At 44.8% G+C, this 27,119-nt stretch overlaps 1 protein-coding gene across 1 annotated transcript; it reads left to right on the top strand.

Annotated features, from left to right (window-relative positions):
• Positions 1-78: 78 nt before the first annotated feature.
• On the top strand, positions 79-17,466 carry ZNF671 (zinc finger protein 671). Its single transcript, XM_027097201.1, has 4 exons — positions 79-341; positions 14,063-14,189; positions 14,807-14,929; positions 15,545-17,466. Exons 1-4 carry the CDS (start codon positions 270-272, stop codon positions 16,756-16,758), a joined length of 1,536 nt encoding a protein of 511 aa, XP_026953002.1. The 5' UTR covers positions 79-269; the 3' UTR covers positions 16,759-17,466.
• Positions 17,467-27,119: the final 9,653 nt, after the last annotated feature.

Here is a 27,119-nt window from a genome sequence, read left to right as displayed (position 1 = left end):
GGGCGTTTCCGTGCGTGCGGAAGACGTCGGAACGGGACTTCCGGCATCTTAGGCGCAACCAGACATTTTGTCGGTTCTTGTGAGGATCCAAGCGCTAGGGGGCTCTTGAATGCTTGGTCTGGACCGAGGGTGGAGGAATCGGGAAGACGCGTGAGTAGGCGTTGTCCCCGCCGCTCGGAGGCGAGACAAAGTTCGACGGTGGCGACGCCTGCCTTGACCCTGCCGCCGGGGCAGGGCTTGGGACCGCGGTATCCAGGTCCTCAATCCGGATGCCTGCCTCTCCCTGCGCACTCCGCCCACAGACCCCGATGGCGGCGGCCGCGCTGAGGGAACCCCCTCAGGTACACGCTCCTCCTCCGGGCCCTCAGCGCCCTCACCCCACCAGACACTAAAGCCCCGAGTGCGGGGCGCCTGCTCCCGTGCCTGCAGCCCAGGCCCGGTGTCCGGGATTGTGGGGTCCCTGTTTCTGACAGTGTGATTGTGCGTGTGAGAGGGGGTCAGGCAGAGGGATCGGCAGGTGCAAAGGCTTGGAAGTCGGACTGAGCCAGAGGCATTGGGGAGATCGGGGATCCGTGTCGTGTCAGCACCGAGCAGGATGTGAGGGGTCACACCTGGGTTGAGGAGTTGTACTTTCATTCTGAGGGCTCTGGGAGCCATAAGAGTTTCGAATAGAAGGAGTACTTGATCTGAGTGGAGATTTTAAAACTATCCCACATTTTGCGCTGGGCGAAACAGATTAGGTTGGGGCAGGGAATGTGAGGATGAATGCGTGGAGATTGGTAAAGACGCCACTGCAGCGGCTTCAAGAAATGTTTTGACGGTGGATGGACTCGAGAGCCAGGAGAGGGGGAAGAAGTGATCAGGTTCTGGATTTATTTTAAAGATACCAACAACAACATTTCCTCCTGCATCAGATGAGGCTGTGATTGATAGTAAGTGAAAAAACAAGTTTAAAATTTTTTCGTTTTTGTTTTCATGGACATTTTGAAAACGGAAATCAGGAAGTCAAACTAGGGAGCAGGTTTCAGAGTGGACATGGTTGATTCTGAGATATCCCAGAGTGGAGGTGTCACATGAGCAGCTGGACTGGAAGGTCTGGCGTTCTGCAGAAGGGGCTGGGTTGGAGATGTCCACAGGGTGTAGAGAGTGGTCTGGACTAGGTCAAGGCCTGGAGATCAGATTTAGGGGTAACAATCCTTTTTTATATATATAAATTTATTTATTTTTAAAATTTGTGCCTGCGTTGGGTCTTCGTTGCTGCGCATGGGCTTTCTCTGGTTGTGGCGAGTGGGGGCTATTCTTTGTCGCGGTGCGCAGGCTTCTCACTGTGGTGGCTTCCCTTGTTGCGCAGCACAGGCTTTAGGCGCACGGGCTTCCGTAGTTGTGGCTCGTGGGGTCAGTATTTGTGGCTCGTGGGCTCTAGTGTGCAGGCTCAGTAGTTGTGGCACACGGGCTTAGTTGCTCCGCAGCATGTGGGCTCTTCCCAGACCAGGGATTGAACACGTGTCCCCTGCATTGGCAGGATGATTCTTAACCACTGTGCCACCAGGGAGGTCCCATGGGTAGCAATCTTAAGTATGTTATTTCAAATGGTCCTTGGGGTGAGACGGGAGGGCTGTGGATGGAGGGGGGGGAGGGTGGGCATTTCTGAGACTTCCCTCCACAAAGGAGGGGCATTCTGTTTATCCAGTGTCTGCATGAGGAGAATGTTTTGTAGGGCACAAGGAACCTGGCCTGGCAGAAGAAGATGGGGTGTCGTAAAATAGCTGCCTGATGACAGTTACCCTTGCTTTTGAACAACCTGTTGTAAGAGAAACACACACTGAAAATCTCCTCCAGTGTCAGGAGTGATTCCACTTTACTCAGTCTTGCCAAAGCCACAAAATCCCTCAAATGCCATATGATAGATTGTCCCAGCCTCTGTGTGTGTGTGTGTGTGTGTGTGTTTAATTAATTTTTATTGGAGGGTAGTTGCTTTACAATGTTGTGTTAGTTTCTACTGTACAGCAAAGTGAATCAGCTATATGTAGACATATGTCCCCCCTTTTTTGGATTTCCTTCCCATTTAGGTCACTGCAGAGCACTGAGTAGAGTTCCCTGAGCTACACAGCAGGTTCTCATTAGTTACCTCTTTTATACATAGTATCGATAGTGTATATATGTCAATTCCAACCTCCCAATTCATCCCACCACCACCCCCTTTCCCTCCTTGGTGTCCATACGTTTGTTCTCAAAGTCTGTGTCTCTATTTCTGCTTTGCAAATAAGATCATCTATACCATTTTTCTAGATTCCACATAAATATGTTAATATACAATATTTGTTTTTCTCTTCCTGACTTACTTCACTCTGTATGACAGTCTCTAGGTCCATCCACATCTCTCCAAATAACCCAATTTCGTTCCGTTTTATGGCTGAGTAATGCATTGTATATATGTACCACAGCTTTATCCATTCCTCTGTTTATGAACATTTAGGTTGCTTCCATGTCCTGACTATTGTGAATAGTGCTGCAGTGCACATTGGGGTGCCTCCTTGTGTTTTAGTCTTTGTTATTTATTTATTTATTTATTTGGTTGTTCCGGGTCTTAGTTGTGGCGGGATCTTCGATCTTCATTGCGGCTTGTGGGATATAGTTCCCTGACCAGGGATCGAACCCGGGCCCCCTGCATTGGGAGCACAGAGTCTTAGCCACTGGACTACCAGGGAAGTCCGTCTCCTTGTTCTTGACTAAATGTTCCAAGGAGGACATGCTTCTTGCCTCACAGGAAGTTCCTACCAAAGAATTCCTCTAACAAGTTGTCCCAACACAGGAAATGTTTCTGCCCACACTTCTGTATACTATTTGTAATTTTAATTAGTGTAGGAGAGGCAAAACTCTATCTCTGCCAATCTTAGGTTTTCAGCTGGGTCTCCTTAAGAAAAAAACAGACTAATGAGAAAAACAGTATATTAATATGTGCAGCACACAACACATGGGAGAAACCTAAACCAAAAGTAACTGGAATTGGTGACTTAGAATTCTAGTTTACATTAGTATCTTCGACAAAGAAGAGTAAATTTGTAGACAAATGACAGAATGAAGAAAAGCAGTTTTAGGCTTCCAAGGGCAGCAAACCAAGAAGGTAAATATGGAAGAGGAACCTAATATTGTGTGGTTTGATTGCAGATTCCTTTGGTGCCAGTCTCTGGGCTAATAATCTGTCTCCAATAAAAGGAGAATTTATATCTTGCCTTTAGGTAGAAAAGGGGGAGCTTTTTCTGTGTTTGCTGTTTCTCACTGCCTTCAGCTCAAAATAATTTTTATGTCAAAGAGGCATATTTTGGGGTGATATTATTCTGATCTTCTTCATGAGCTACAAAACAGCCAGGAAAGATAGTTTGTGTTATTGAAATTCCTATATTATTCTCCCTTTGTATACTCTATCCAATTGATTTTATGAGAGAATTAAGCATTAGTTTCCCAAGGAATCCATTGTAGGTAGTGAACTGATTATTCTTCTATGCATTTAGACTGGTCCTAGGCATGCACTTTCCTTCGGGTATTTAAGACAGTATCCACTGAAACCATTTTCTGTGGGCACAAATTCTCTCATGGAACCCCATTTGAGAAAGGCTGCTAAAGATTATGGTCTCACCAATTCTATTGTGTATGGGTGGGTTTTCTTACACCAATAAGCAATTCTCTCATGCCAGCTGAGTGTCCTATAATTCAAGTCAATTCTGACACTGTTTACACAGAGATAGCATCAGATCCCACAGGTTAAGGTCTCAGTCCCATAAGGCTCCCCCCACCCCACACACACACCCTTTCAGACACCAGTCGTTAAGTCCATGTTTTCACCTGGGTTTCTGAACTGATTGGAGGTTCCAACAGCCTCCTTTTCAGGTTCAATCAATTTTCTTATAGTGGCTCACAGAACTCAGAGAAACATTTTACTAACTAGATTACCAGTTTATTATAAAAAGATATAACCCAAGAACAGCCACATGGAAGAGATGCAGACAGGGAAAGGTATGGGGAAAGGGTGCAGAGTTCCCATGCACATTGCTCTTCCTGCATTTCCATGTGTTCGTCAACTTGGAAGCTCTCTGAACCCTATTCTTTTTTTTTTTTTTTTTTTTTTTGTTTTTGTTTTTGTTTTTGTTTTTTTTGCTGAACCCTATTCTTTTGGGTTTTTATGGAGGCTTCATTTCACAGGCATGATTGATTACATCCTTGACCATTGGCGATTGAACTCAGTCTCCGACCGCTCTACCCCCTCAGACGTCAGGGGGTAGGACTGAAAGTTCCAACCCTCTAATCATGTGGTTGGTTCTCCTGGAAACCAGCCCCACCATCCTTTTGTGCTTTCCCAAAGTAACCTCATAAGGGCATTTTTATTGCTCTTCTCACTTAGGAAATACCTAAGGTTTTAGGAGTTCTGTGCCCAAAACCTGGACAAAGACCAAATACGGGAACTTCCCTAGTGGCACAGTGGTTAAGAATCCATCTGCCAGTGCAGGGGACACGGGTTCGAGCCCTGGTCCGGGAAGATCCCACATGCCGCGGAGCAACCAAGCCCGTGCGCTACAACTACTGAGCCTGTGCTCTAGAGCCCGTGAGCCACAAGTACTGAAGCCCGTGCTCCACAACAAGAGAAGCCACTGCATTGAGAAGTCCGTGCACCACAACAAAGAGTAACCCCCACTTGCTGCAACTAGAGAAAGCCCACGTGCAGCAACAAAGTCCCAACGTAGCCAAATAAATTTATTTTAAAAATTAAAAGACCAAATACGTATTTATTGTTATAAATCATATTATTACACTGCTCTAGTAAACAAATATACATATATTCATAGAGAATTCATAAAACTTGAGATCTGTGTTGTGGCTTCATTTTCCCTTTGTGAATGTAATTTTTCAAATGTTCAACAGTGTAAAATCAAGATGAATGTGTATCTTCTGAATGTTATAATATTATTAATTATTTTTAAAATTTTTTTTTTCCGGTACGCGGGCCTCTCACTGTTGTGGCCTCTGCCGTTGCGGAGTACAGGCTCCGGACGCGCAGGCTCAGCGGCCATGGCTCACAGGCCCAGCCACTCCGCGGCACGTGGGATGCTCTCGGAGCGGGGCACGAACCTGTGTCCCCTGCATCGGCAGGCGGACTCTCAACCACCGCACCACCAGGGAAGCCCATGTTATAAATCATATTATTACAATGCTCTAGTAAACAAATACACATATATTCATAGAGAATTCATAAAACTTGTGATCTGTGTTGTGGCTTCATTTTTCCCTTTGTGAATGTAATTTTTCAATGTTCAACAGTGTAAAATCAAGATGAATGTGTATCTTCTGAATGTTATAGTATTATTATTTTTTAAAAATATTGACATGTCGTGAATTTTTAAATTTATTTATTTATTTATTTATGACTGTGTTGGGTCTTCGTTTCTGTGCGAGGGCTTTCTCTAGTTGTGGCAATCAGGGGTCACTCTTCATCGCGGTGCGCAGGCCTCTCACTGTCGCGGCCTCTCTTGTTGCGGAGCACAGGCTCCAGACGCTTAGGCTCAGTAATTGTGGCTCACGGGCCCAGTTGCTCCGTGGCATGTGGGATCTTCCCAGACCAGGGTTCGAATCCGTGTCCCCTGCATTGGCAGGCAGATTCTCAACCACTGTGCCACCAGGGAAGCCCTGAATGTTATATTTTTAATATCATTTATATGCTTATTCTTTGTCTGATTTATCCCTTTCTAAGAAGATAAGAGCGAGTAAGTTATACATTTGTACCCACAATTCTTTTCCAGTTTTATTGCTTTAAATATCTCATATATTTAAATTATAGGGAGAGATTGTCAGACTGTATTAAATGCATGGGCAAACTCCATGCAACGTATAACAAATGATCCTTAGTTACAAACATAAGTATATGCTAAAAGGAATGGAATGAAATAAGACATGAATATTAACCATAAGAAGGTTGGAGAGGTGGACTTCCCTGGTGGTGCAGTGGTTAAGAATCTGCCTGTCAATGCAGGGGACACGAGTTTGAGCCTTGGTCCAGGAAGATCCCATATGCCACGGAGCAGCTACGACCATGTACCACAAGTACTGAGCCTGAGCTGTAGAGCCTGTGAACCACAACTACTGAAACCCGCGCACCTAGAGCCTGTGCTCCGCAATGAAAGGCCACCGCAATGGGAAGCCTGCACACCGCAACGAAGAGTAGCCCCTGCTCACTGCAACTAGAGAAAGCCCGCATGCAGCAACAAAGACCCAACGCAGCTAAAAATAAATAAATAAATAGATTTATTTTAAAAAAGAGGGTTGGAGAGGTTATATTAATATAAGAAAATGTCAACTTTAGGAAAAATAACATTACCAAAGATAACATAGGGACATCTTATTAAACAAGTGATTTAAATCAAAAAGATTTTAAAATGCTAAATGGGGAATTACCTGGTGTTCCAATGGTTAGGACTCTGTGTTTCTACTGCAGGCGGCACAGGTTCTATCCCTGGTCAGGGAAGAAAGATCCCACAAGCCATGTGGTGCTACCACAAATGAATGAATGAATGAATGAATGAATATGCTAAATGTATTTGTACCTGAGAACAGGCTTTCAAAACTCTTTCAATAATTAATAGAATAGGCAGGAAAACCATAAGGATATACAAGATATGACCAATATCATCAGCTAACTTGATTCAGTAGATATGTATAAAACATTACTCCAGTCTATAGCAGAATACACATTCTTTTCAGGTACACATGGTACATTCCTCCAAGATAAACCAAATGCTAGGGACATAAAATAATTTTCAGTAAGCTTTAAAATTGAAGCAGTATAGAATATATTCTCTAAATAAAGCAAAACTAATTTAGAAATTTTAAAATATCCTAGAAAATCCACAGACATTTAAATTTTAAAAAACTGTTAAGTATCAAAGAGTAAAAGAAATAAGGAAACCAATAGAAGATAAATTAGGAGCATATTTTTGTGAAACAGGCAAGAATAATTTTTTTTAAACTTTTTTTTGGCCGTGCCATGCAGCATGTGGGATTGAACCTGTGTTCCCTGTATTGGAAGCACGGAGTCTTAACCACTGGACTGCCAGGGAAGTCACAAGAACAATTTAAATGTATCAGTAACAAGCAAAATATATTGTGTCGAAAATTAATGAATGTATTTCTTTTAGAATTGCAGCCTTCTATTCTGTAAAGCCCGTGACAGCCAAAATTTAAAGAGTGAAAGACTGGGGCTTCCCTGGTGGCACAGTGGTTGACAGTCCGCCTGCTGATGCAGGGGACACAGGTTCGTTCCCCGGTCCGGGAAGACCCCACATGCCACGGAGCGGCTGGGCCCGTGAGCCATGGCCGCTGAGCCTGCGCGTCCGGAGCCTGTGCTGCGCAACGGGAGAGGCCACAACAGTGAGAGGCCCGCGTACCGCAAAAAAAAATAAATAAATAGACAAAGAGTGAAAGACTATCTTGAATGTCTAAAACTGCCAAGGGATGAACACACAGGGCATAGGAGGAAATCACATTAGTTAGAACAACAAATACAACTCCAACCTAAATGACCAAAATAGGAGCAATCAATGGAAGAAGGAATCAAGGTGATTATCAGGCATATGACAAGATTTACAAACACATTGATATTTTAGAACTGCATACCAAATACAACTGTCTTTACAGAACATATAATAGAATGTAAAGATGGGCTTCCCTTGTGGCGCAGTGGTTAAGAATCCGCCTGCCACATGCCGCGGAGCAGGTAAGCCTGTGCGCCACAACTACTGAGCCTGTGCTCTAGAACACGTGAGCCACAATTACTGAGCCCACGTACTGCAACTACTGAAGCCCGCGTGCCTAGAGCCCCTGCTCCACAACAAGAGAAGCCACTGCAGTGAGATGCCTGTGCATCGCAACAAAGAATAGCCCCCCTCGCCACAACTAGAGAAAGCCTGCGTGTGGCAACGAAGGCCAAACACAGCCAAAAATAAATAAATAAAATTAATTAATTAAAAAAATAGAATGTAAAGAAAATTTAAGACATCTGAAAATTTTAGTAGAACTATCCTCATGAAAATAGACATAAATATCATTAAGATAGTATTAGCAAATAAAATTCAGTAGTGTGTAAAAAGAATTATATACCATGACCAAGGGAGATTTCTCTCAGTGGTGCCAGGTTTGTTTAATATTAGAAGAGCAAAGAATGTTATCCAACATATTAACAGGCTAAAGAAAAAAAAAGAAGAAAAATCATATCATATCAATTGATGCAGAAGACTCACTAGCATAACAATGTAGCAAAGTGCTGTGTACAGTTCTCTTTCTCTTTATATATATGTATAAATACACGTGTGTGTGGTAGACAGGGATATAGATGTAAATGAACTGTGTTCTATATGTTAACAATACACAGAAAGCAAAAATTGAATGATTAAAATTTACAAATCTATAGCATAAAAAAATACTTAGGAATGAATATAATGAAACATGTACATGTTCTTTCATTATATTCATTCCTAAGTATTTTATTGAAAACTACAAAGTTATTTTTTCAGTATTACTGAAAACTTTAAAGTTTAGTTGAAATCTACAAAAACACTTCTGCTGAGGGAAATTAAAGATGACCTAGACGAATGGAGCAATCTTTTCCATAGAATTCAGTAACTGCACTTTTTCCCTTTTCCCAGGGTTTAGTGCTCACTTTGGACCCCAGTATCAAGTAGTGGAATCCTTTTGGAGACTGGATCTGGTAAGCTTGAGTCATGGGAATTCAGGCTGAGCTTCCACTTACTACACAGATCCAACTGGAGCCAGTTTACCTGAGGATAGTTGGGGTAGGGGGGGTCTGGTGGGGGTGAGGTTCTGGTTCCTGGAGGAATTGAGCACCTGAAATCCTCTGAATCAAGTCAAGAGAATGTGGATGGTCAGGAGTCATTTTCTGTCCTCCATTGGGAAGGGTTTGAAGCACTGTTGGAAGAATGACCAGAGGATGTCATGTAATTCCCCAGGTAATAATCCCAAAAACCATGTGCTGTGAATACTGTTATTTCCCCGTTTCAGAAATGAGGGGACTGAAGTTTGGAGGAGTGAGGCTTTCTGCATAAGGTACTATAATCAGTAATGGGGTTACCAGCTGCAAACCCAGGTAAGCCTCCCCCTAGAGCTCAGCCTGTGAAGTCAGACACTGGACACCATGTGCTAGATTGCATTGAATTTGAAGCCAAACACAACATGATTGGTTCTAATGCAAGTTCAAAAATTGTGAATTTGAAAGTAAGATATAGAAGAATTATGCTACAACACTATGCTGTATTTACTCCTGAGGGAAAATTTTTTTTAGATTATTTATTTATTTATTTTATTTTGGCTGCATCGGGTCTTAGTTGTGGTATGTGGGATCTTTCATTGCGGCGTGTGGGTTTCTCTCTAGTTGTGGCGCGCAGGCTCTGTAGCTGTGGCACGTAGGTTACAGAGCATGTGGGCTCTGTAGTTTGTGGCATGCAGGCTCTCTAGTTGAGGCACACGAGCGCAGTAGTTGTGGCGCATGGGCTTAGCTGCCCCACAGCATGTGGGATCTTAGTTCCCTGACCAGGAATCGAAGCCTCATCCCTTGCACTGTAGGCGGATTCTTTACCACTGTACCGCCAGGAAAGTCCCAGGAAAATATTTCTTAAACTGTAAATCTTGAATCATCTTGTCTAGAACATATCCCTAGTGCAACTGGCTACCTGAAATTGATAACGTCATTCTGTATGTGTGATTATTTTTTTCTTGAAATAATTTTAAATGGCACAGATTGTACACTGCTATCCTGTAAAATTTTAAATCATTCCTGTTAAGGCTACTCGTAGGTTCAGGGTATGTGTATGTGAATTTTTTCTTTTTCTTTTCTCTTTTTTTCGCGGTACATGGGCCTCTCACTGTTGTTGCCTCTCCTGTTGCGGAGCACAGGCTCCGGACACGCAGGCTCAGCGGCCGTGGCTCACAGGCCCAGCTGCTCCGCGGCATGTGGGATCTTCCCGGACCGGGGCATGAACCCGTGTCCCCTGCATCGGCAGGCGGACTCTCAACCACTGCGCCACCAGGGAAGCCCTGTTTATGTGAATTTTGACAGACGCTGCAAGTAGGCAGCCTTGACTCACCTCCTACCACATGGGTACCTGAGAGCCCAGGTTTGTGATGATAAGGACCATGTATTCAGCACTAATCATGCACCTGGCACTGGTTTAATCACTTGATACTTAACCTCACCAAGATATGGGCACTATTTTTTTCTGCTGTTTTAGTGAATGGACGTTTATGTTTGAGGAATATTTAAACAATTTCACAGAGGTCTGCTAGGGAGGTTTTATCTTCATTTTACATTTCACAACATGGAGGTGAAACTGCTGGCCTTGGGTCCCAAATTCGGAAGGATGAGGCTGGGATTTGCAGGCTGTGAACCTCCAAAACAGCTAGCGTTGTATCACGCTCAGGATATGAAGCGCGCACTGGAGATTTTATATGAAGCCGACCCCCACCGGAGGAAAACTGCTGACCGCAAGCACGTAGACCCCAGACGGGTTGAAACCAGAAGATTGCTGATGCTCGAAACTTCACCTTGATGCCAACCGTCTGAGAATTGAGCACAAGTGGATCATGCATCCTGCAGCCCCTCCCTCACATGGCCTTTAAAACCTTTGTCTCCTAACCAGCAACTTGGAGATGGTCTTAGGACATTAGTCCACCAGCTTCCCAGATTGCTGGCCTCCTGAATAAAGCAACTTTTCCTTTTCCACCAACACTTGTTTGTCGAGTATTGGCTTTTTGAGTGGCGGGCAGCTGAACGCGGGTTTGGTACCAACCTCATCCAGTTACAGAGACTCTGAGGTATGAAATGCAGCCTGAGGCTTGGGAGCAACTGGCAGGCTAAGACAGTAGGCACTCAATTCGTTTGCCTTTCACCTTCTGACCACAGGCTGCCCCTCAACACCTGGTGTCGAGGTGGAGACTGCAGTACCCAGAATTCTCAGTGCCACAGGGTGTCAGCTCTCTGCCAATCATGGCCAAGGAGAGGGGCCTTTTTCTATGAGCACTTCACTTTGGGGCAGGGCTTCCGGTACCCCATCTCGTTTCTGGGGTTGTAGAATCCTGGAGACGGGAATAGCACCTCCATCCCCTGGTGTGATATGGGCTGTTCCCATCCCTTTTGCCCACAGGCTCCAATGACAGTGGCCAAGCTGATAGCTGAGCCCTCACCTTCCCAATATGTGGGATTACGTGTCTTTGCTCTCCCCTGTCCCAGCAGTTGTGTCTGCAGGCTCTGAGGAGGCAGTCTCGGTCTAAACCATCGTTACATGGAGAAGTTTCTGTAGAACCCAGAGAGATGAGGGATGGAAGGCGTCCCAGGCATGTTCAGATGCTTGGAGTTGAAGCTGAGCCGTGAGTGTCCAACAAACAATTAGTCTCTTTCCTTTCTGGGGGAGACAACATGGGGACAGGTTTCAGGCCTGAAATGGCCAGCTGAGTGTCTTGCCCTCTATTCTGAGGATGATGGGAGCCATGGGGAAAGTGGAGCAGAGTCTCAGCAGTCTTCCTCTGGCAGCAGAGAGAACAGACAGTGAAGGGCTAGAGTGATGGTGGAGACGGAGTGATGGTAGGTGTGGAAATTATTCACATTTATTCAGAGCTTGCTAATAGCAAGGGGGTTGGGCATCATCACTTGCCTTTGGCTGAGGCTCGAGGGCAGGGGAGGGGGAAAGCTGACTGGCCCCTAAGTTGGAAATGGGTGTAAAGGGAAGAGGGCAGTTTTGGGGTTTTTAAAAATAAATTTATATATATATTTATTTTTTGGGTCCGTTGGGTCTTTGTTGCTATGCACGGGCTTTCTCTAGTTGCGGCGAGCGGGGGCCGCTCTTCGTTGCAGTGCGCGGGCTTCTCATGGTGGTGGCTTCTCTTGTTGCGGGGCATGGGCTCTAGGGGCACGGGCTTCAGTAGTTGTGGCATGCAGGCTCTAGAGCACAAGCTCAGTAGTTGTGGCGCACGGGCTTAGTTGTTCCGCGGCATGTGGGATCTTCCCGGACCAGGGCTTGAACCTGTGTCCCCTGCATTGGCAGGAGGATTCTTAACCACTGTGCCACCATGGAAGTCCCAGGAAGGCAGTTTTTATGAGATTTCTGACCGTTTCGGTTCAGTTGCTGCAGAGGTTATAGGTGAGAATTTTATTTTTATATATGGTCACACCACAGGGAAATCAGGGAGGAGACTACTGCAGCAGTCTAAATGAGCATTGATGGGCTGCACCAGAGTAATTGCTGTGAAGGTGGCACAGAGGTTGTGTTCTCATGCTGATACTTTACTAGGGCTGATTTTATTTTCTGAAGTGGATTGTGAGAGAAGGAAGTAAAGGAGAGATGACCCAAAGCTTTGTGTTTAGCTGCTGGAAGGATGGAAATGCCAGACACTGAAATGGGGAGGTCTGTTGTAAAGTTAATTTTCAGATAATTAGGTGTAGGAAAGTTGTGACTGGTGTGGGGACAACATGTATGTGATAAGCAGCTTAATGACCTCCCAAAGATGTCCATTTTCTAATTCCTAGAAGCTTCGGATGTGTTATCTCACATGGCAACAGGGACTTTTTTTTTTAATGTTTATTTATTTATTTGGTTGTGCTGGGTCTTAGTTGCAGCAGGCAGGCTCCTTAGTTGTCCAAACTCTTGGTTGCCGAACGCATGTGGGAACTAGTTCCCTGACAAGGGAACGAACCCAGGCCCCCTGAATTGGGAGAACGAAGTCTTAACTGCTGTACCACCAGGGAAGCCCCGCAACAGGGACTTTATATATGTGATTAAGCTAATGATCTTGAGATGGACAGATTATCCTGGGTTATCCCGTGGACCCAGTGTAATCACAGGAGGATCAGAATCAAAGAAGGAGATTTGAGGAATGAAACAGATGTCAGAATGATAGTTGCTGACTTTGCCGATGGAGGAAGGGGCAAGGACTTAAGGATGCAGGAGGTTTTTTAGAAGCTAGAAAAGCTAAGGAAACAGATTCTTCTGTGGAGCTGCCAGAAGGAATATAATGCTGCTGACATCATTTTTTTTTTTTTTGGTCTTAGTTTCGGCAGGCAGGCTCCTTAGTTGTGACATGCAAACTCTTAGCTGTGGCATGCGTGTGGGATCTAGTTCCCTGACCAGGGGTCGAACCCAGGCTCGCTGCATTGGAAGGTGGATTCTTAACCACTGTGCCACCGGGGAAGTCCCAATCCTGCTGACATTTTGATCTTTAGCCTAGTGAAGCCCATTTTGGACTTACAACCTCCAGATGTAAGATGATAAATTTGAGTTGATTTAAGCCACCGAGCTACTAGTGATTTGTTACAGCAGTAATAGGAAACTTAATACAGTGTACAACTGAGAAATGGAAGAGGGCTCAGAGTAACTGAGGTGTGCATGTGGTTCTGGGTGCCCGTGATTTGAAGAAAGGAAAAGGGCCAGATTGGGAGAGTTTTAAAGCAGGAATGGGGGCTTTGGCAGTGGGGGCCACTGGAGGTTTGGAACAAGATAGCATCCTGATTGTATTGCCAAGTGTTCTCTCCATGCTGTGTACAGAGTGACATCTGCGGAGTCCAGGGTAATGTCTGTGGTGTGGGCCAGAAAGTTGGTTGTAGGTAGCTGAAGATGTGAGGCAGGCATGTTCCAAAGAGTGATGTGCAGGAGAGGAGGGAGTGTAAACTGATTGGCCTAGGACCCTGTTGTTGGGGGCTTAAATGAAAAGAGTGAGCGCAGGTTTAGGAAGTATGTCCAGGGAGTATGCTGTGGGGTTCCCCAGGGGAACTGGGCCAGGCTCAGAGCTTAAATGGCATCTGTCTCCCAACCTGCTTGTTGCTGCTGTGGGCTGACACAGTGATCACTGGGGGTAGTCAGGAGAGAGAAAGGACCGATGGTATCAATGCCTGGTACTTCGTTTGACTTGGGGACCTCGGGACATGGGTGAGCAAGACATTGTTGTGCGTAGGTAGAGTGGGGATACTCACTTGAGACACTTTTCATGGACCTTGCTGTCCCCATCTTTGCAGGGCTGTGCCATCTCTGAGGACGTGTTTGTGTACTTCTCCCGGGAAGAATGGGTGCTCCTTGATGAGGATCAGAGACTCCTGTACCGGGATGTGATGTTGGAGAACTTTGCACTTTTAGCCTCCCTGGGTAAGACACTCACACCAACTCCATCTCCTTTCTCCTTTCCCACAGGGACCACTCTGTCCTTCCCACACAGCTTTCTTGCCATGTTTCCTGGAGTAGGTGCCATGGCTGCCAGGGCTATGCTCGATGGTGTGTCCTCACTTCTTACTGAGCAGCCCCAAAGCCACGCAGCAAAAGGTTTGGGGGTCACAAGACATAGTTTTCCCAATGGAACCCATAGTCTTGGTCACTTTCTGGGCTGGTGAATCTGTCTAGAATTATGACACCCCTGTGCCCAAGTTTCTGCCCCCTTCCTCCAGGTGACATTTTCTGGGGCTCCATTATACCAGGAGTTACAGGCACTCACATAGTCACTACTTATGTAGACCCTTGGATGCTTCCTTCATGGTTCTTTTTGTAATAATTATAATTATTATTATTATTTTGGCTGAGTAGTGTGGCATGCAGGATCTTAGTTCCCTGACTAGGGATTGAACCCACACCCCGTGCAGTGGAAGCATAGGGTCTTAACCACTGGACCGCCAGGGAAGTCCCAGTAATAATTATTATTCTTTAACTTGTGGTCTGTCATAGGGTGGGTTTCTCTGAGCCAGTACTCACCAGTGCTGGGTTTCGCTTAGGAATTACATCCTCCAGATCATATTTAGTCATGCAGCTGGAGCAAGGGGAGGAGCCCTGGATGCCTGCCCAGGTGGATATGACTCCAGCCACAGAGAAAGAGGCTCAGAAGGGACCTGGACCTGGTGAGTGGACACCAAGGAAGGGCATGATGTCAAGGTTGGGTTCAAATCCAGAGATATTGACTGTTTCCACCTGTGTTTGATTTCAAGGCCTGTGGACACACAGTGTTTCTACATGTCCTTCCCCATTCTGGACACTGTGACTTATTTCTAGTCTGACTTCTAGCCCCTGGCATCCACCTTGCATCCATTCCTCCTTACTGCTCACTCCGCATTCGTCTGCAACATTGGCCTGCACTTAATGTGTCACGAGATGTGCACATATCCTTCAGTAATCTTTGAACACCAGCTGCTTACTTGTGATTGGAGTTTCCTGGGCCTGGACATGCCCTTCTGCCTAGCACTCGCCTGTCCCAACAGCCAACGTCCTACTGGAAACTGTTTGCTCTATTCTGTCCTCATTCTGCCCTCATGTCCTTGCCTTCAGGAGGCCTCCCCCATTCTGTGACCTTCAGAGGCCCTGCACTGCATAGCAATCCCTTCCTCAACCTATCCCTGCCTCTCTGTCCTGTAAACGGTCCCATGGACTTATCCTCGGTATGTCAGATACATTTATGATGGGGTTGTCCCCTCCTTCAAAGTCAACATGCATCTCATTGGGCACTTCTCTGCTTTCAGGTTGTTGGTGTGGAGTGGAGGCTGAGGCTGTTTCCTCTGAGCAGAGTGTTTATTTAAAAGGAGTGTCACAGTTCAGGACTCCTGTGGCAGGTCTGAAAACCCACCCATGTGACATGTCTGGCCCAATATTGAAAGACCTCTTACATCTGACTGAATACCTATGGGGGAAAGCCAGGCAGGAACCACACATATGTGAGGCACATGGGAAGCAGTTCTGGTTCAGTGCAGACCTTCACCAGCACCACAAGCAGCACAGTGGAGAGAAATTCTTCAGGAGGGATGAGGGCAGGGACACTGTGAAAAGCTGCAGAATCTGTGTGCCAGAGAAGACCTACATACATGGTGAGGGCAGAGTGGACTTACCAGCCACCTCTGGCCTTCAGCACCAGGTTTCTCATGACAGAATGAAGCCCCATAAGAGCACTGAGCTTGGGGGAGCCCTTAGCACTGGACAGAAGCTTCATAAATGTAGTGAATGTGGGAAAGTGTTCACTCGGAAAGACACACTTGCAAGGCACCAGAGAATCCACACTGGAGAAAGGCCTTATGAGTGCAGCCAGTGTGGGAAATTCTTTAGCCAAAGCTGTGACCTTTTTAAACATCAGACAGTCCACACTGGAGAAAGGCCTTTTGAGTGCAGTGAGTGTGGGAAGTTCTTTAGACAAGTCTCTGGTCTTGTTGAACACAGGCGAGTTCACACAGGTGAAAGGCTCTATCAGTGCAGTAACTGTGGAAAATTCTTTAGCAGCAAGTCTAACCTCATTCGACACCAGGAGGTTCACACAGGAGCAAAGCCTTATGTGTGCAGTGAGTGTGGGAAAGAGTTCAACCGCAGACACACACTGGTTCTGCACCAGAGGACTCACACTGGAGAAAGGCCTTATGAGTGCAGGGAGTGCGGGAAGTCTTTCAGTCAAAGCTCCCACCTTAACGTACACTGGCGAATTCATAGCAGTGATTATGAATGCAGCAGATGTGGGAAAGCCTTTAGCTGCATCTCCAAACTCGTTCAGCACCAAAAAGTTCACTCTGGAGAAAAGCCTTACGAGTGCAGCAGATGTGGGAAAGCCTTCACCCAAAGGCCAAACCTTATTCGGCACTGGAAGGTTCACACTGGAGAAAGGTCCTCTGAGTGCAGGGAGTGTGGGAAGGACTTCAACCACAGACACACACTTGTTCTCCACCAGAGGACTCACACTGGAGAAAGGCTGTGAGAGTACAGTGAGTGCAGGAAGCCTTTTAGCCAGCACTCCCAACTTGCTGTACAGTTGAGAGTATCTAGCAGCGCTTGTGAGTGCAGCAGACGTGGGAAAGCCTTCACCCAAAGGCCAAACCTTATTCGGCACAGGAAGTCCATGCTGGACAAAGGCTTTAGAGTACAGGGAATGTGCTGTCTCCTTGTTCAACCTAACAACTGTCCCCAGAGTGAAGCCCTGAATGTAGGTTTTGTGAGAGAGCCGTCAGTCAGAAGTGAAACCTCATACATACAAACATCCACAACAGGAAGATTCCTGATGAGTGCCACACATGTGAGGTGCTTTTAGAAGCTGTGGCACACATTCTAAACTGCTTAGTGCCTTTCCCAGTTGGTAGAAGGTGTCCTGCTGTTCCCATCTGTCAAAGTCCCACAGGGTGTGTCAGTTACAAGCTTAGTCAGGCAGACCTCTGCCATCTCTCCAGTCCCTGGAAGGAGTCATGACTGGCCTCAGTGGCCTACAGGGGGTGTCATTTTCACCCTTTGACTGGCTTAGGTGTGGAAAGAATCAGCTCATAAGATGGGCTCTCCAGGGAGCTTGCAGAGATTTACCTTCGTGTATTTCTTGGTCTCATTGTGGATGTATACAGTCTCCAAGTCCCACAGCCCTGGAACTCTGTGTCCCACATTTGCTCGTGTTTGTACAATAATAAAGTCCTTACTCTGAGCTGCCTTTAATCTTGAGGGCTCTGTTCATTGTGTGGAGTGTGTTGAGGACACAACTGTGTTCTACCAGCATGAAATGATAAACAGATTTTGTGGGAATCCTTGGTTTTCTGTGCTTCAGAGAGGACAGCATGATGGCAAAGAATAGCTGTCCACTATTGGCCCAATTTGCATTGCTACCCAAGACCTTCTAGGAATGACTTCAGGGCTCTGTGAGACATACCATGTGGCCTGGAGGCTAGTTTTATTTGTGGGTCCATAAGTAAGTATGAAGAAGAGCAGTTGGTCCCTTGTTCCTATAGAATGTTTCATATTCCCAAGCATTATTAAGAGGCAGCTGGCCTCTGGTACCTGCCAAGGAGCCTGAGTTCAGAATTCGGTAGGCAGGTGTCACTGGCTGGAAGACCTACAGGAGCCAGGTGGAAACCATATGGTTCAGAAACATTGGGTGTGAATAATAAGTAGTTGGAGAGATTACAACACCCTAGAGAGATATACCTGCTAAAGGTACCTGCTAAGATATTCTCCTGCTATGGCTGTGTAGGATGAGAAGGTACAGAAATTGTCAGGACCTTCAGAGCTATTATCTATCCTATGGTCAATATCACTTGCAGGACAATCTATAAACATTTTGTGGATTCCCTTAGATTCAGTGAATCAAGTCAAGTCTATTGCTGTGCAGGCAGGAAAATGGTTGAGAGAATGGAGATCTAGGATTCCAGAGATGTGGGTTTTGTGACTTATCCAGTGTTCTTGGTGACTCCCATTGAAAGAGGTTTATTATAGGGCTGCCTGTAGGATTTAGCTTGTCCTTTCTATTTTCTTAAGGTGGACTGTGTCATTTATTTGAGAACCCCCTTCTAATGTAGTCATTTATTCTGTAAGTTTCCCTGTAAGTAGTACTATATCAGCAGCATCCCATAAATTTTTATATATTGTGCACTTGTTTCATGTAAGGTAGAATTTGTTTAAAACTGGACTGGAAAAGTTCTAACTTTATCTCTAGGGACTTCTGAATATCTGGCTTTGACCCTTTGCTAAGATAAGGACAGCAGGATTTATTTTGTGTTGTTTAATATCCAAAAATCCTGTGACAACACTAGGGTCACTTTGATGGCTAATGGTAATGTTTATGCAGTCTGGCTCGACTGTTACCAGAAGGGCATAAAAATCCCTGCTGGTATCTTCTGACTTGAGCTCTCCTCAAGCCACAGTTCACCACTCAGATGTCTGTGGCTTAATTTAGAAGTGAATCACAGCACTGTGTGAATAAGAGTCTGGGAAACTGCCTGGAGGTCTCTGAGCCCCAATATAGTCTTGCATTTTCTTTGTCTTTCTATGTCACATGCTTTGCTTTATTTTTTTTGTCCGTGCTGTGCAGCATGTGGGATGTTAGTTACCGAACCAGGGATTGAACTGCGCCCCCTGCAGTGGAAGCGGGGGGTCACCAAGGAAGTCCCTCCCATGTTTTGCTTTTAAGAAAACCTCATAGGAGTCCGCTATGTGGAGTCTTGAAAATATCTTCAATTATAATACTTGTGGGGACTTCCCTGGTGGCGCAATGGTTAAGAACCTGCCTGCCAATGCAGGGTACACAGGTTCGATCCCTGGTCCAGGAAGATCCCACATGTCGTGGAGCAACTGAGCCTATGCGCCACAACTACTGAGCCTGTGCTCTAGAGCCTGGGAGCCACAACTACTGAAGCCTATGCGCCTGAACCCGTGTCCTGCAACAGAAGTCACCACAATGAGAAGCCCGCGCACCGTTTGCTGCAACTAGAGAAAGCCTGCACGCAGCAATGAAGACCCAATGCAGCCAAAAATAAATAAATAAATTAATTAATTAAAAAAATACTTGTGAAAGGTTTGCACTTGGTGATAAGAATAGAATATTTGATATGACCCCTTATTTTAATTCAAATAATGACTAAGTGGTTGTTGTGCAGAAAGAAAGACAGAGGGTGGTGAGGAAGGATTTTTGTTAACAGGCTGGTTTCCAGGGCATCCTTGGGTTGAGTTTGCACAAGAGCTGCACTCAAGACTAGGAGGAGAAACATATGTGAGATGTGGAGTCTGTAGGTCCTGCTAAATGGATTGCAAATGAAATACACTGAGGGGGACTTCCCTGGCAGTCCAGTGGTTAAAGACTCCAGGCTCCCAGTGCAGGGGGCGCAAGTTCAATCCCTTGTCAGGGAACTAGATCCTGTATGCATGCTGCAACTAAAAACAAAAACAAAAAGATCCTGCAGGCTTCAACGAAGATCCCGCACAGCCAAATAAATAAATTAAAAAAAAATACACTGACGGGCTTCCCTGGTGGCGCAGTGGTTGAGAATCTGCCTGCCAATGCAGGGGACATGGGTTCGAGCCCTGGTCTGGGAAGATCCCACATGCCACGGAGCAACTAGGCCCGTGAGCCACAACTACTGAGCCTGCGCGTCTGGAGCCTGTGCTCCGCAACAAGAGAGGCCACGATAGTGAGAGGCCCGCGCACCGCGATGAAGAGTGGCCCCCGCTTGCCACAACAGGAGAAAGCCCTCGCACAGAAACGAAGACCCAACACAGCCATAAATAAATAAATTTAAAAAAATACACTGAGGGGATGTCAGCCAAGAATATGGTTCCTTGGCTGCTTCCCACCCCCTATTCTAGCAAAAATATAGCCATCAAGGAAGCAACTAGAGGATATTAGAGCTGTAGATGGCACCCCATGATTCAGAATGATACTGTACCTTTTATCTCCCTCCCTCTGAGCCAGCTGATGATTGACACCACGATAAAACCGGAGACCAGGGAATTCCCTGGCGGTCCAGTGGTTAAGACTGCGCTTTCACTGCCGATGACTCGGGGTCAATTCCTACAAGCTGCGCGGCATGACCAAAAACAAAAAAAACGGGAGACAGTATGATGTGAGGCATGATGTTATGGATCTCCTTAGTCAGCTCTGTTGAGGGGGGCTTAATGCTGGGGAGAAAGGTAAGGATTATTCAGAAGAAAGGTAACAATATAAATAAGATGAAAGAAACCTCAGAATTGAATCAGAAAAAAATGTTCAGTAGTTCGTTAAAAGTGACATTAACAAGAAGATAGATGGAGTGGCTACTAAAATTGTGATGGATCACTGTAAAAAAAAATAGGTAATCTGTTCAAATAACTGGGACAAATTCAATTCATCCTAGTCTTAACTAATTTTTTAAGTATTAAGATTATAAAAAGGAGGAATCTAATCTTTTCAGAACCTGTTCTGATTATAACCAGCCAGGGAAATGTGGAGGATTATGACTGAGCAATAGGCAGGCCAGGGTCTCATGAACTCCAGATGGGACCCCAAGTTCACTTTTATTGATATTGGTAATACAAAGACGTGAGGACGTAAAAAAATTTATAGTTGCTAGGCCCTGATGATCAGTGTATTGTTATAACTTAAATAGCTAACAAAAAACTTAGAGGGCAATATAATTAAAGAAATATGGTAATACTATAGAAGGCTTGCAGGTGAAAGCATGGTTTATGAAGGAATTTATGGGCAGACATTATGTATGGTTGTTGCCTCACTCTGACTGTAATGCATTATTGGAATTAAAATTGCCAATAGGAGTAATAATATGATTAGTAAAGATTTAAGCCAAGATCCTCCTGAACCAAGCCATTTTCCTAGTATTTCCCACAAACTGGTATCAATCAGAGTGGAAATTTGATTCTTCATATATTATAAGACGGGTTATCTTAGAAGACTCATCAGGGACTTCCCTGGTGGTCCAGTGGTTAAGACTTCACCTTCCAATGCAGGGGGTGTGGGTTCGATCCCTCGCCAGGAAGCTAAGATCCCACATGCCTTGCAGCCAAAAAACCAAAATATAAAACAGAAGCAATATTCTGACAAATTCAATCAAGAGTTTTAAAAAAATGGCCCACAAAAAAGAAAAAAAAAAAGACTCATCAGACTTTATAAAAACACAACATTCATCATGGATCATAGCACAAGTTCCCCCTTGGGAAGCAGTTGATATATAGAGGGCCATGCAATTCTGTAGGATCACTTTTATCATGGAGACTTCCAAATTGAGCAAGTTAATGGCTTGATTACTATCATTTAAGTCTTGCTGGGCAAATTTTGTTAAAGTCTCTTTGTGAATAATGAAATCTTCTACTCTAAGTGAAGGAATAAATACTGTGGCCAAATAATCATGTTGGAAAACTGATAGAACCCAGTGAGCCCACATTAAAGGCAAGTTGGCAGGGGCTGTTTCTGAGGCTACCCATAGATGACTTTAAGCCCAAGGGAAACCAAATGTGCATCTTTCTAACCAACTCAGGAGGAGCCAAGGCCATAAACTTGTTCCATAAATCCACTGGATCCCATTAGGAACGACCCAATATATTTAACATCCTGCGAAAAGGAATATTTAGGGTCCAGGTTCAGAACAGGTATCATCTTAAAAAAATTAGATAATACCTTTTTAAAAATAAATTTATTTATTTATTTTTGGCTGCATTGGGTCTTCGTTGCTGCTTGCGGGCTTTCTCAGGTTACGGTGAGCGGGGTCCACTCTTCATTGTGGTGCACAGGCTTCTCGTTGCAGTGGCTTCTCTTGTTGCAGAGCACAGGCTCTAGGGGCATGGACTTCAGTAGTTGTGGCGCACGGGCTTAGTTGCTCCGTGGCACGTGGGATCTTCTGGACCAGGACTCGAACCCGTGTCCCCTGCATTGGCAGGTGGATTCTTAAGCACTGTGCCACCAGAGAAGTCCCAGAACAGGTATCATTAATAGGCCATGTTAGAGGGTCCCATTTAGTGATATTGGGAGTGGCTTACACAGCACTAGAATTTCTTCTAAGATAAATCCCTAAGGGCTAGCCAGTCTGAACCCTGGAGAGGTGAAATCCACTGAGGTAGTCCAGAAGTGCTGGACATAGGTAATTGGTCACAAACCCAGCAATTGAATTGAATTTTTGAAACTTGCATATTATTGAGCCCAAGGAAAATAAGTTTGGTTCATAAGGAGAAGTCTGAGCAATTAACAAAGTAATTAGTATACAGGCCTGGTCTGGCATTTTGGGTCAGCTCTCTATTTCCAATGTTGTCTTCTCATCCTGGTCTGGTAGTGCTGGTCTCAGTTAGTTGAAGCCAAGTGTTAGAAACAAAGACTTGCATTCAGGAGTGGTGACCTGATATGGCCCCTTCCAACGTGACTGTAAAGAGTCCTTTATCTGATGTCTTTTTCAATATGCATAATCTCCTGGTTGCAGGTCATAGGGCATTCGACCTACATCAAAGATAGATTACTGTGTGTTGGGCTGCACCCCGCAGGCCTGCAAGCTCTGTACTTTCCCAGCCTCAAGACTGAAGAGACAGCCCAGAGTCAGTGACAGAGATGTTTATTGGTTAGGGGATCTTAACAAGACTGAAGTATAAGGTCCTGGAGCAACATCCCACTGTGATAGCAGGCAGGACATGGCAGCAAACTTCGCTACCTGGGGGAGAAGGAGGCTACCGTTTATAGGAGGAATTGACGTCAGGTTGCCTCAACAGTTACCAGGGAAACCAGCAGATGAGGCCGGGGGCAAGCACATAAGCAGTTACTGATTAAGTCCTATAATTAAGAGGATTGGATAGCCGTGTGAGTGAAGCAGGGACTGGTCAATCAGGGGATGTACAGAGAACAAGAACAAGCCAGGGTTCAGCAGCCATCTTGAATGGCTTGACTGTAATAAGCTTCAGAAACAAACTTAGAATATCCTTTTAATAATTCAGTTAAAATTTACAATAATGTAACAGTAATGAGGAGCCATCCAGGAAGTGAGTCTCAGACAATTAAACAACACTAGAATTCAATAAGTATCAACAAAGATTGATACTTATTGATACTTATATTGGGGACTTCCCTGGTGGCCCAGTGGCTAAGACTCTGTGCTCCCAATGCAGGGAGCACGGGTTCGATCCCTGGTCAAGGAACTAGATCTCACATGCCGCAACTAACATGCAACTAAGAGTTCGCATGCTGCAACTAAAAATCCCGCACGCCATAACTAAAGATCCCGCATTCTGCAACGAATATTCCGCACCAGCAATGAAGATCCCATGTGCCGCAACTAAGACATGGTGCAGCCAAAAAAAAAAAAACTCATATGTTGGGCTTCCCTGGTGGCGCAGTGGTTAAGGATCCACCTGCCAATGCAGGAGACACAGGTTTGAGCCCTTGTCCAGGAAGTTACCACATGCCGCAGAGCAACTAAGCCTGTGCGCCACAACCATTGAGCCTACGCTCTAGAGCCCACGAGCCACAACTACTGAGCCCGCATGTCACAACTACTGAAGCCCCCGTGCCTAGAGCCCATGTTCTGCAACAAGAGAAGCCACCGCTGTGAGAATCCCTGAGAAGTCCGCTCATTGCAACAAAGAGTAGCCCCCACTCACCGCAACTAGAGAGAGCCCATGCGCGCAGCAATGAAGACCCAATGCAGCCAAATAAATAAATAAATACATTTATTTTAAAAAGAGATAATTAAGTTAAAATGAGGTAATTAGTGTGGACTCTTATGCAATATGACTGGTGCCCTTATAAAAACAGGAGATGAGGATACAGATGCGCACAGAATTAAGACCATGTGAAGAAAGGAAGATCACTATCTACAAGCCAAGGAGAAAGGCCTCAGAAGGAACCAGTGATGAACCAAGTCCAGATTTCTTTTTTTTTTTAATTTTTTAAAAATTAATTATTTATTTTTGGCTGCATTGGGTCTTTGTTGCTGCATGCAGGCTTTCTCTAGTTACTGCGAGCAGGGCCACTCTTTGTTGCGGTGCACAGGCTTCTCATTGTGGTGGCTTCTTTTGTTGTGGAGCATGGGCTCTAGGCGTACAGGCTTCAGTAGTTATGGCACGTGGGCTCAGTAGTTGTGGCTCCCAGGCTCTAGAGTGCAGGCTCAGTAGTTGTGGCGCACGGGCTTAGTTTCTTCACGGCATGTGGGATCTTCCCGGACCAGGGCTCGAACCCGTGTCCCCTGAATTGGCAGGTGGATTCTTAACCACTGCGCCGCCATGAGGGAAGCCCCTGGAGGCTTCGCCTTTTTTTTTTTAACAACTTTATTCGAGTATAATTGCTTTACAATGGTGTGTTGCCCCTGGAGGTTTCTTAAAACACTGGTACTTGGACCTTTCTTCCAAGGTGTCTGTCAATAGGTCTGAGTTCTGAACTGAGAATTAGCATTTCCAATGGGTCCCTAGGTGATGCTAATGGATAGGGTCAGTGCAGAGATGAAACTGTGAGAAGTTGTCTCAGAAAGGCCAGGCTGCCTGCCTCTCAGCCCCAGTCTGTGGGGCTGTAGATATGCAGACTCTAAGAGAACAGCAGAGTTAAGTTTTCTAATGGACACCCAGTGAGAGTCTCTGCAGTGAGCCAAGCAGGCCAATGGCTAAAAGGACTGGACCTCCTGAGGACACCTGTGGGAGCCCCACACACTGAAACCATGTAGCACCTGCTTCTTTTGCTTGGAACTGTAATTAAACAAGGAAGCCATTAGACTGAGGTGGCTCCAATGTTTTAACAGCTTTGTAAGCAAAGGGAAACCTGAACCAGAGTAAATTCTTGTAAATGCCTCCAAGGGAAGAAATAGAAACTTAAGAACAACTGATCAAAAACAGCCCACTAGGCTTTCCCAAATAAGGCTATGCCTTAAGCTAGAGCCAATCAAATAATATCCCTGTTTTGTTTCCCTTCCTGCTCTGCAAAAGTCTTTCCCCTAGTTTGGTTTGGGGCTGTCCAGTTTGAACTGATGTTTGCTCAAAAGATCTCCTCAAAATTTTAATGTACCTCACTTATCTTTTAATAGAACAACAACATGAAACCTCACAGGGCTCATCCTTTCTCAGTGGTGCTCTTATTAAGGAGTCTTCCTTACTTCTCTGTGTAATATTACATCCCATCCCCTCTGCTCAGGAAAATCGCCTTCTCTCCTTGTTTCCATTGCAACATATTCTAACATACTATATAATTTAGTATTCTTATTTCATGTTTCTTGTGTTTTCTTAAACATAATAGAAACTGCACAAAGGCAGGATCTTTGTTTCTCTTGTGCCTGAATTTCTCACATGCACCTAGAAAAAGATCCTGAAAATCCAGTTTGTGCCCGATGATCATTTGTTAGAGCAGTGAATAAACATGACACCTCAATTTCTCTCTTACTTTTACTATTCCAGGCACTTTTTTTTTTCCCATGCATCGTGCAGCATGCAGGATCTGAGTTCCTGACCAGGGATTGAACTCATGGACTGCCAGGGAAGTCCCTATTCCAGGTACTCTTAATGTCCTCTTTAACTATCACTGCAAAGTAGTATTGCTCCATGTTTTCAGGAATGAAAGAATCACATTTTGGAGATGAAATTCACACAATTATTAATGTTTAGGACAATCACATGCTCAGCTTGATTCTATCATTTTTGACTTCACAGTGCTTTCTTCTAAACATGTCTGAAATTTTTTCACCCTTTACTGATGTGTCCTTAGAGCTATTTCTGCTACTGTCTTTAAAGAACTACATAAACATTATTAACTTCTTTCTGAAATGCACATTTTGCAATTGTTTTTCTGAGATAATCTCAACTCCACATACAAAACGTCATACCAGGGTCTGCAGACATAATCATCACTTCCTAGCAGAAAGATGAGATCATGGGGTTCAGATACCCTTTTATTTCAGGGTTCACGTGCTGCCTTTTGCATATGTGCTTCAACTGAAAAATCACACCTTCTGTGCATTACCCAAACTAGCATCAATTAAGTTGCTTTTTGTTTGATTCTCAAGAGGAATTGCATGTATCTGGGGATATGGATAAAAAGTATTACATGGATAAAAGTGTTCCTCAATGAGTGAGACAATCCCTAACTATGCAGGCAAGAGAGAGGTTTTGCGTGGAACCAGAAGCAGACCTTGTTGTCCATCTTTTTCAGGGTAGCCCACCATTTGTTCAAAAGAAAACCACAGGCTCAAAATGGGTTACTTATGATAGGCCATGACACAAAATTGGGCCTTGATACCTAACCTAATTGAAGCTTCAACTTTCCCTGGGAATGTAGCCTTAACTAGTCAGTTAAGAATTTTCTGGTTGGCACCAATGAGGTAATCTGTCACATGGGGCCTCTCCATCCCCCCAAGGGAAGATGAGGTAACCTGGCACATAGACCCTTTCCATTCCCCAAAGGTAGGTTACCTAAACCTTAAATCATCTTTTTTATTGATGACTTCCTCGTTGTACCTTAAAAAAACCTTTCCTGTTCTGTAGCCCTTTGGAGCTCCCCTCTACTCATTCGTTAGATGGGATGACGCTTGATTCGTGAACCAATCTCTAAAGCCAATTATATTTTTAAAATTTACTCAATTGTTTTTTTTTTTTTTTTTTTTTTTTTTTTGATTCTGAAATTCGGTTTTTATTTTTTTTTTTGTTTTTTGTTTTTTAACATATCCCTCTTCTTTCTTGCCAGTCAGGACCTGAATGGGATCTTTTCTATTGTTCTTAACCAATCACACTGAAACTCACAAAAGTGACTCTAATGCTTCAGGCTACAATTATTGGAGAGCAGTAACATCAATTTTCCAGCTATGCATGTACTCATTTATGTCTGAATGGCTCTGTCGAACGATGTGCCGCTTACCTCAG

The sequence above is a fragment of the Aethalodelphis obliquidens genome, unplaced genomic scaffold (assembly GCF_003676395.1).
Source record: "Aethalodelphis obliquidens isolate GAN/ISIS:26980383/991018 unplaced genomic scaffold, ASM367639v1 scaffold113, whole genome shotgun sequence".
In the NCBI taxonomy this organism is placed as follows: domain Eukaryota; kingdom Metazoa; phylum Chordata; class Mammalia; order Artiodactyla; family Delphinidae; genus Aethalodelphis; species Aethalodelphis obliquidens.
This window is presented reverse-complemented; position numbering and strand designations above follow the sequence as displayed.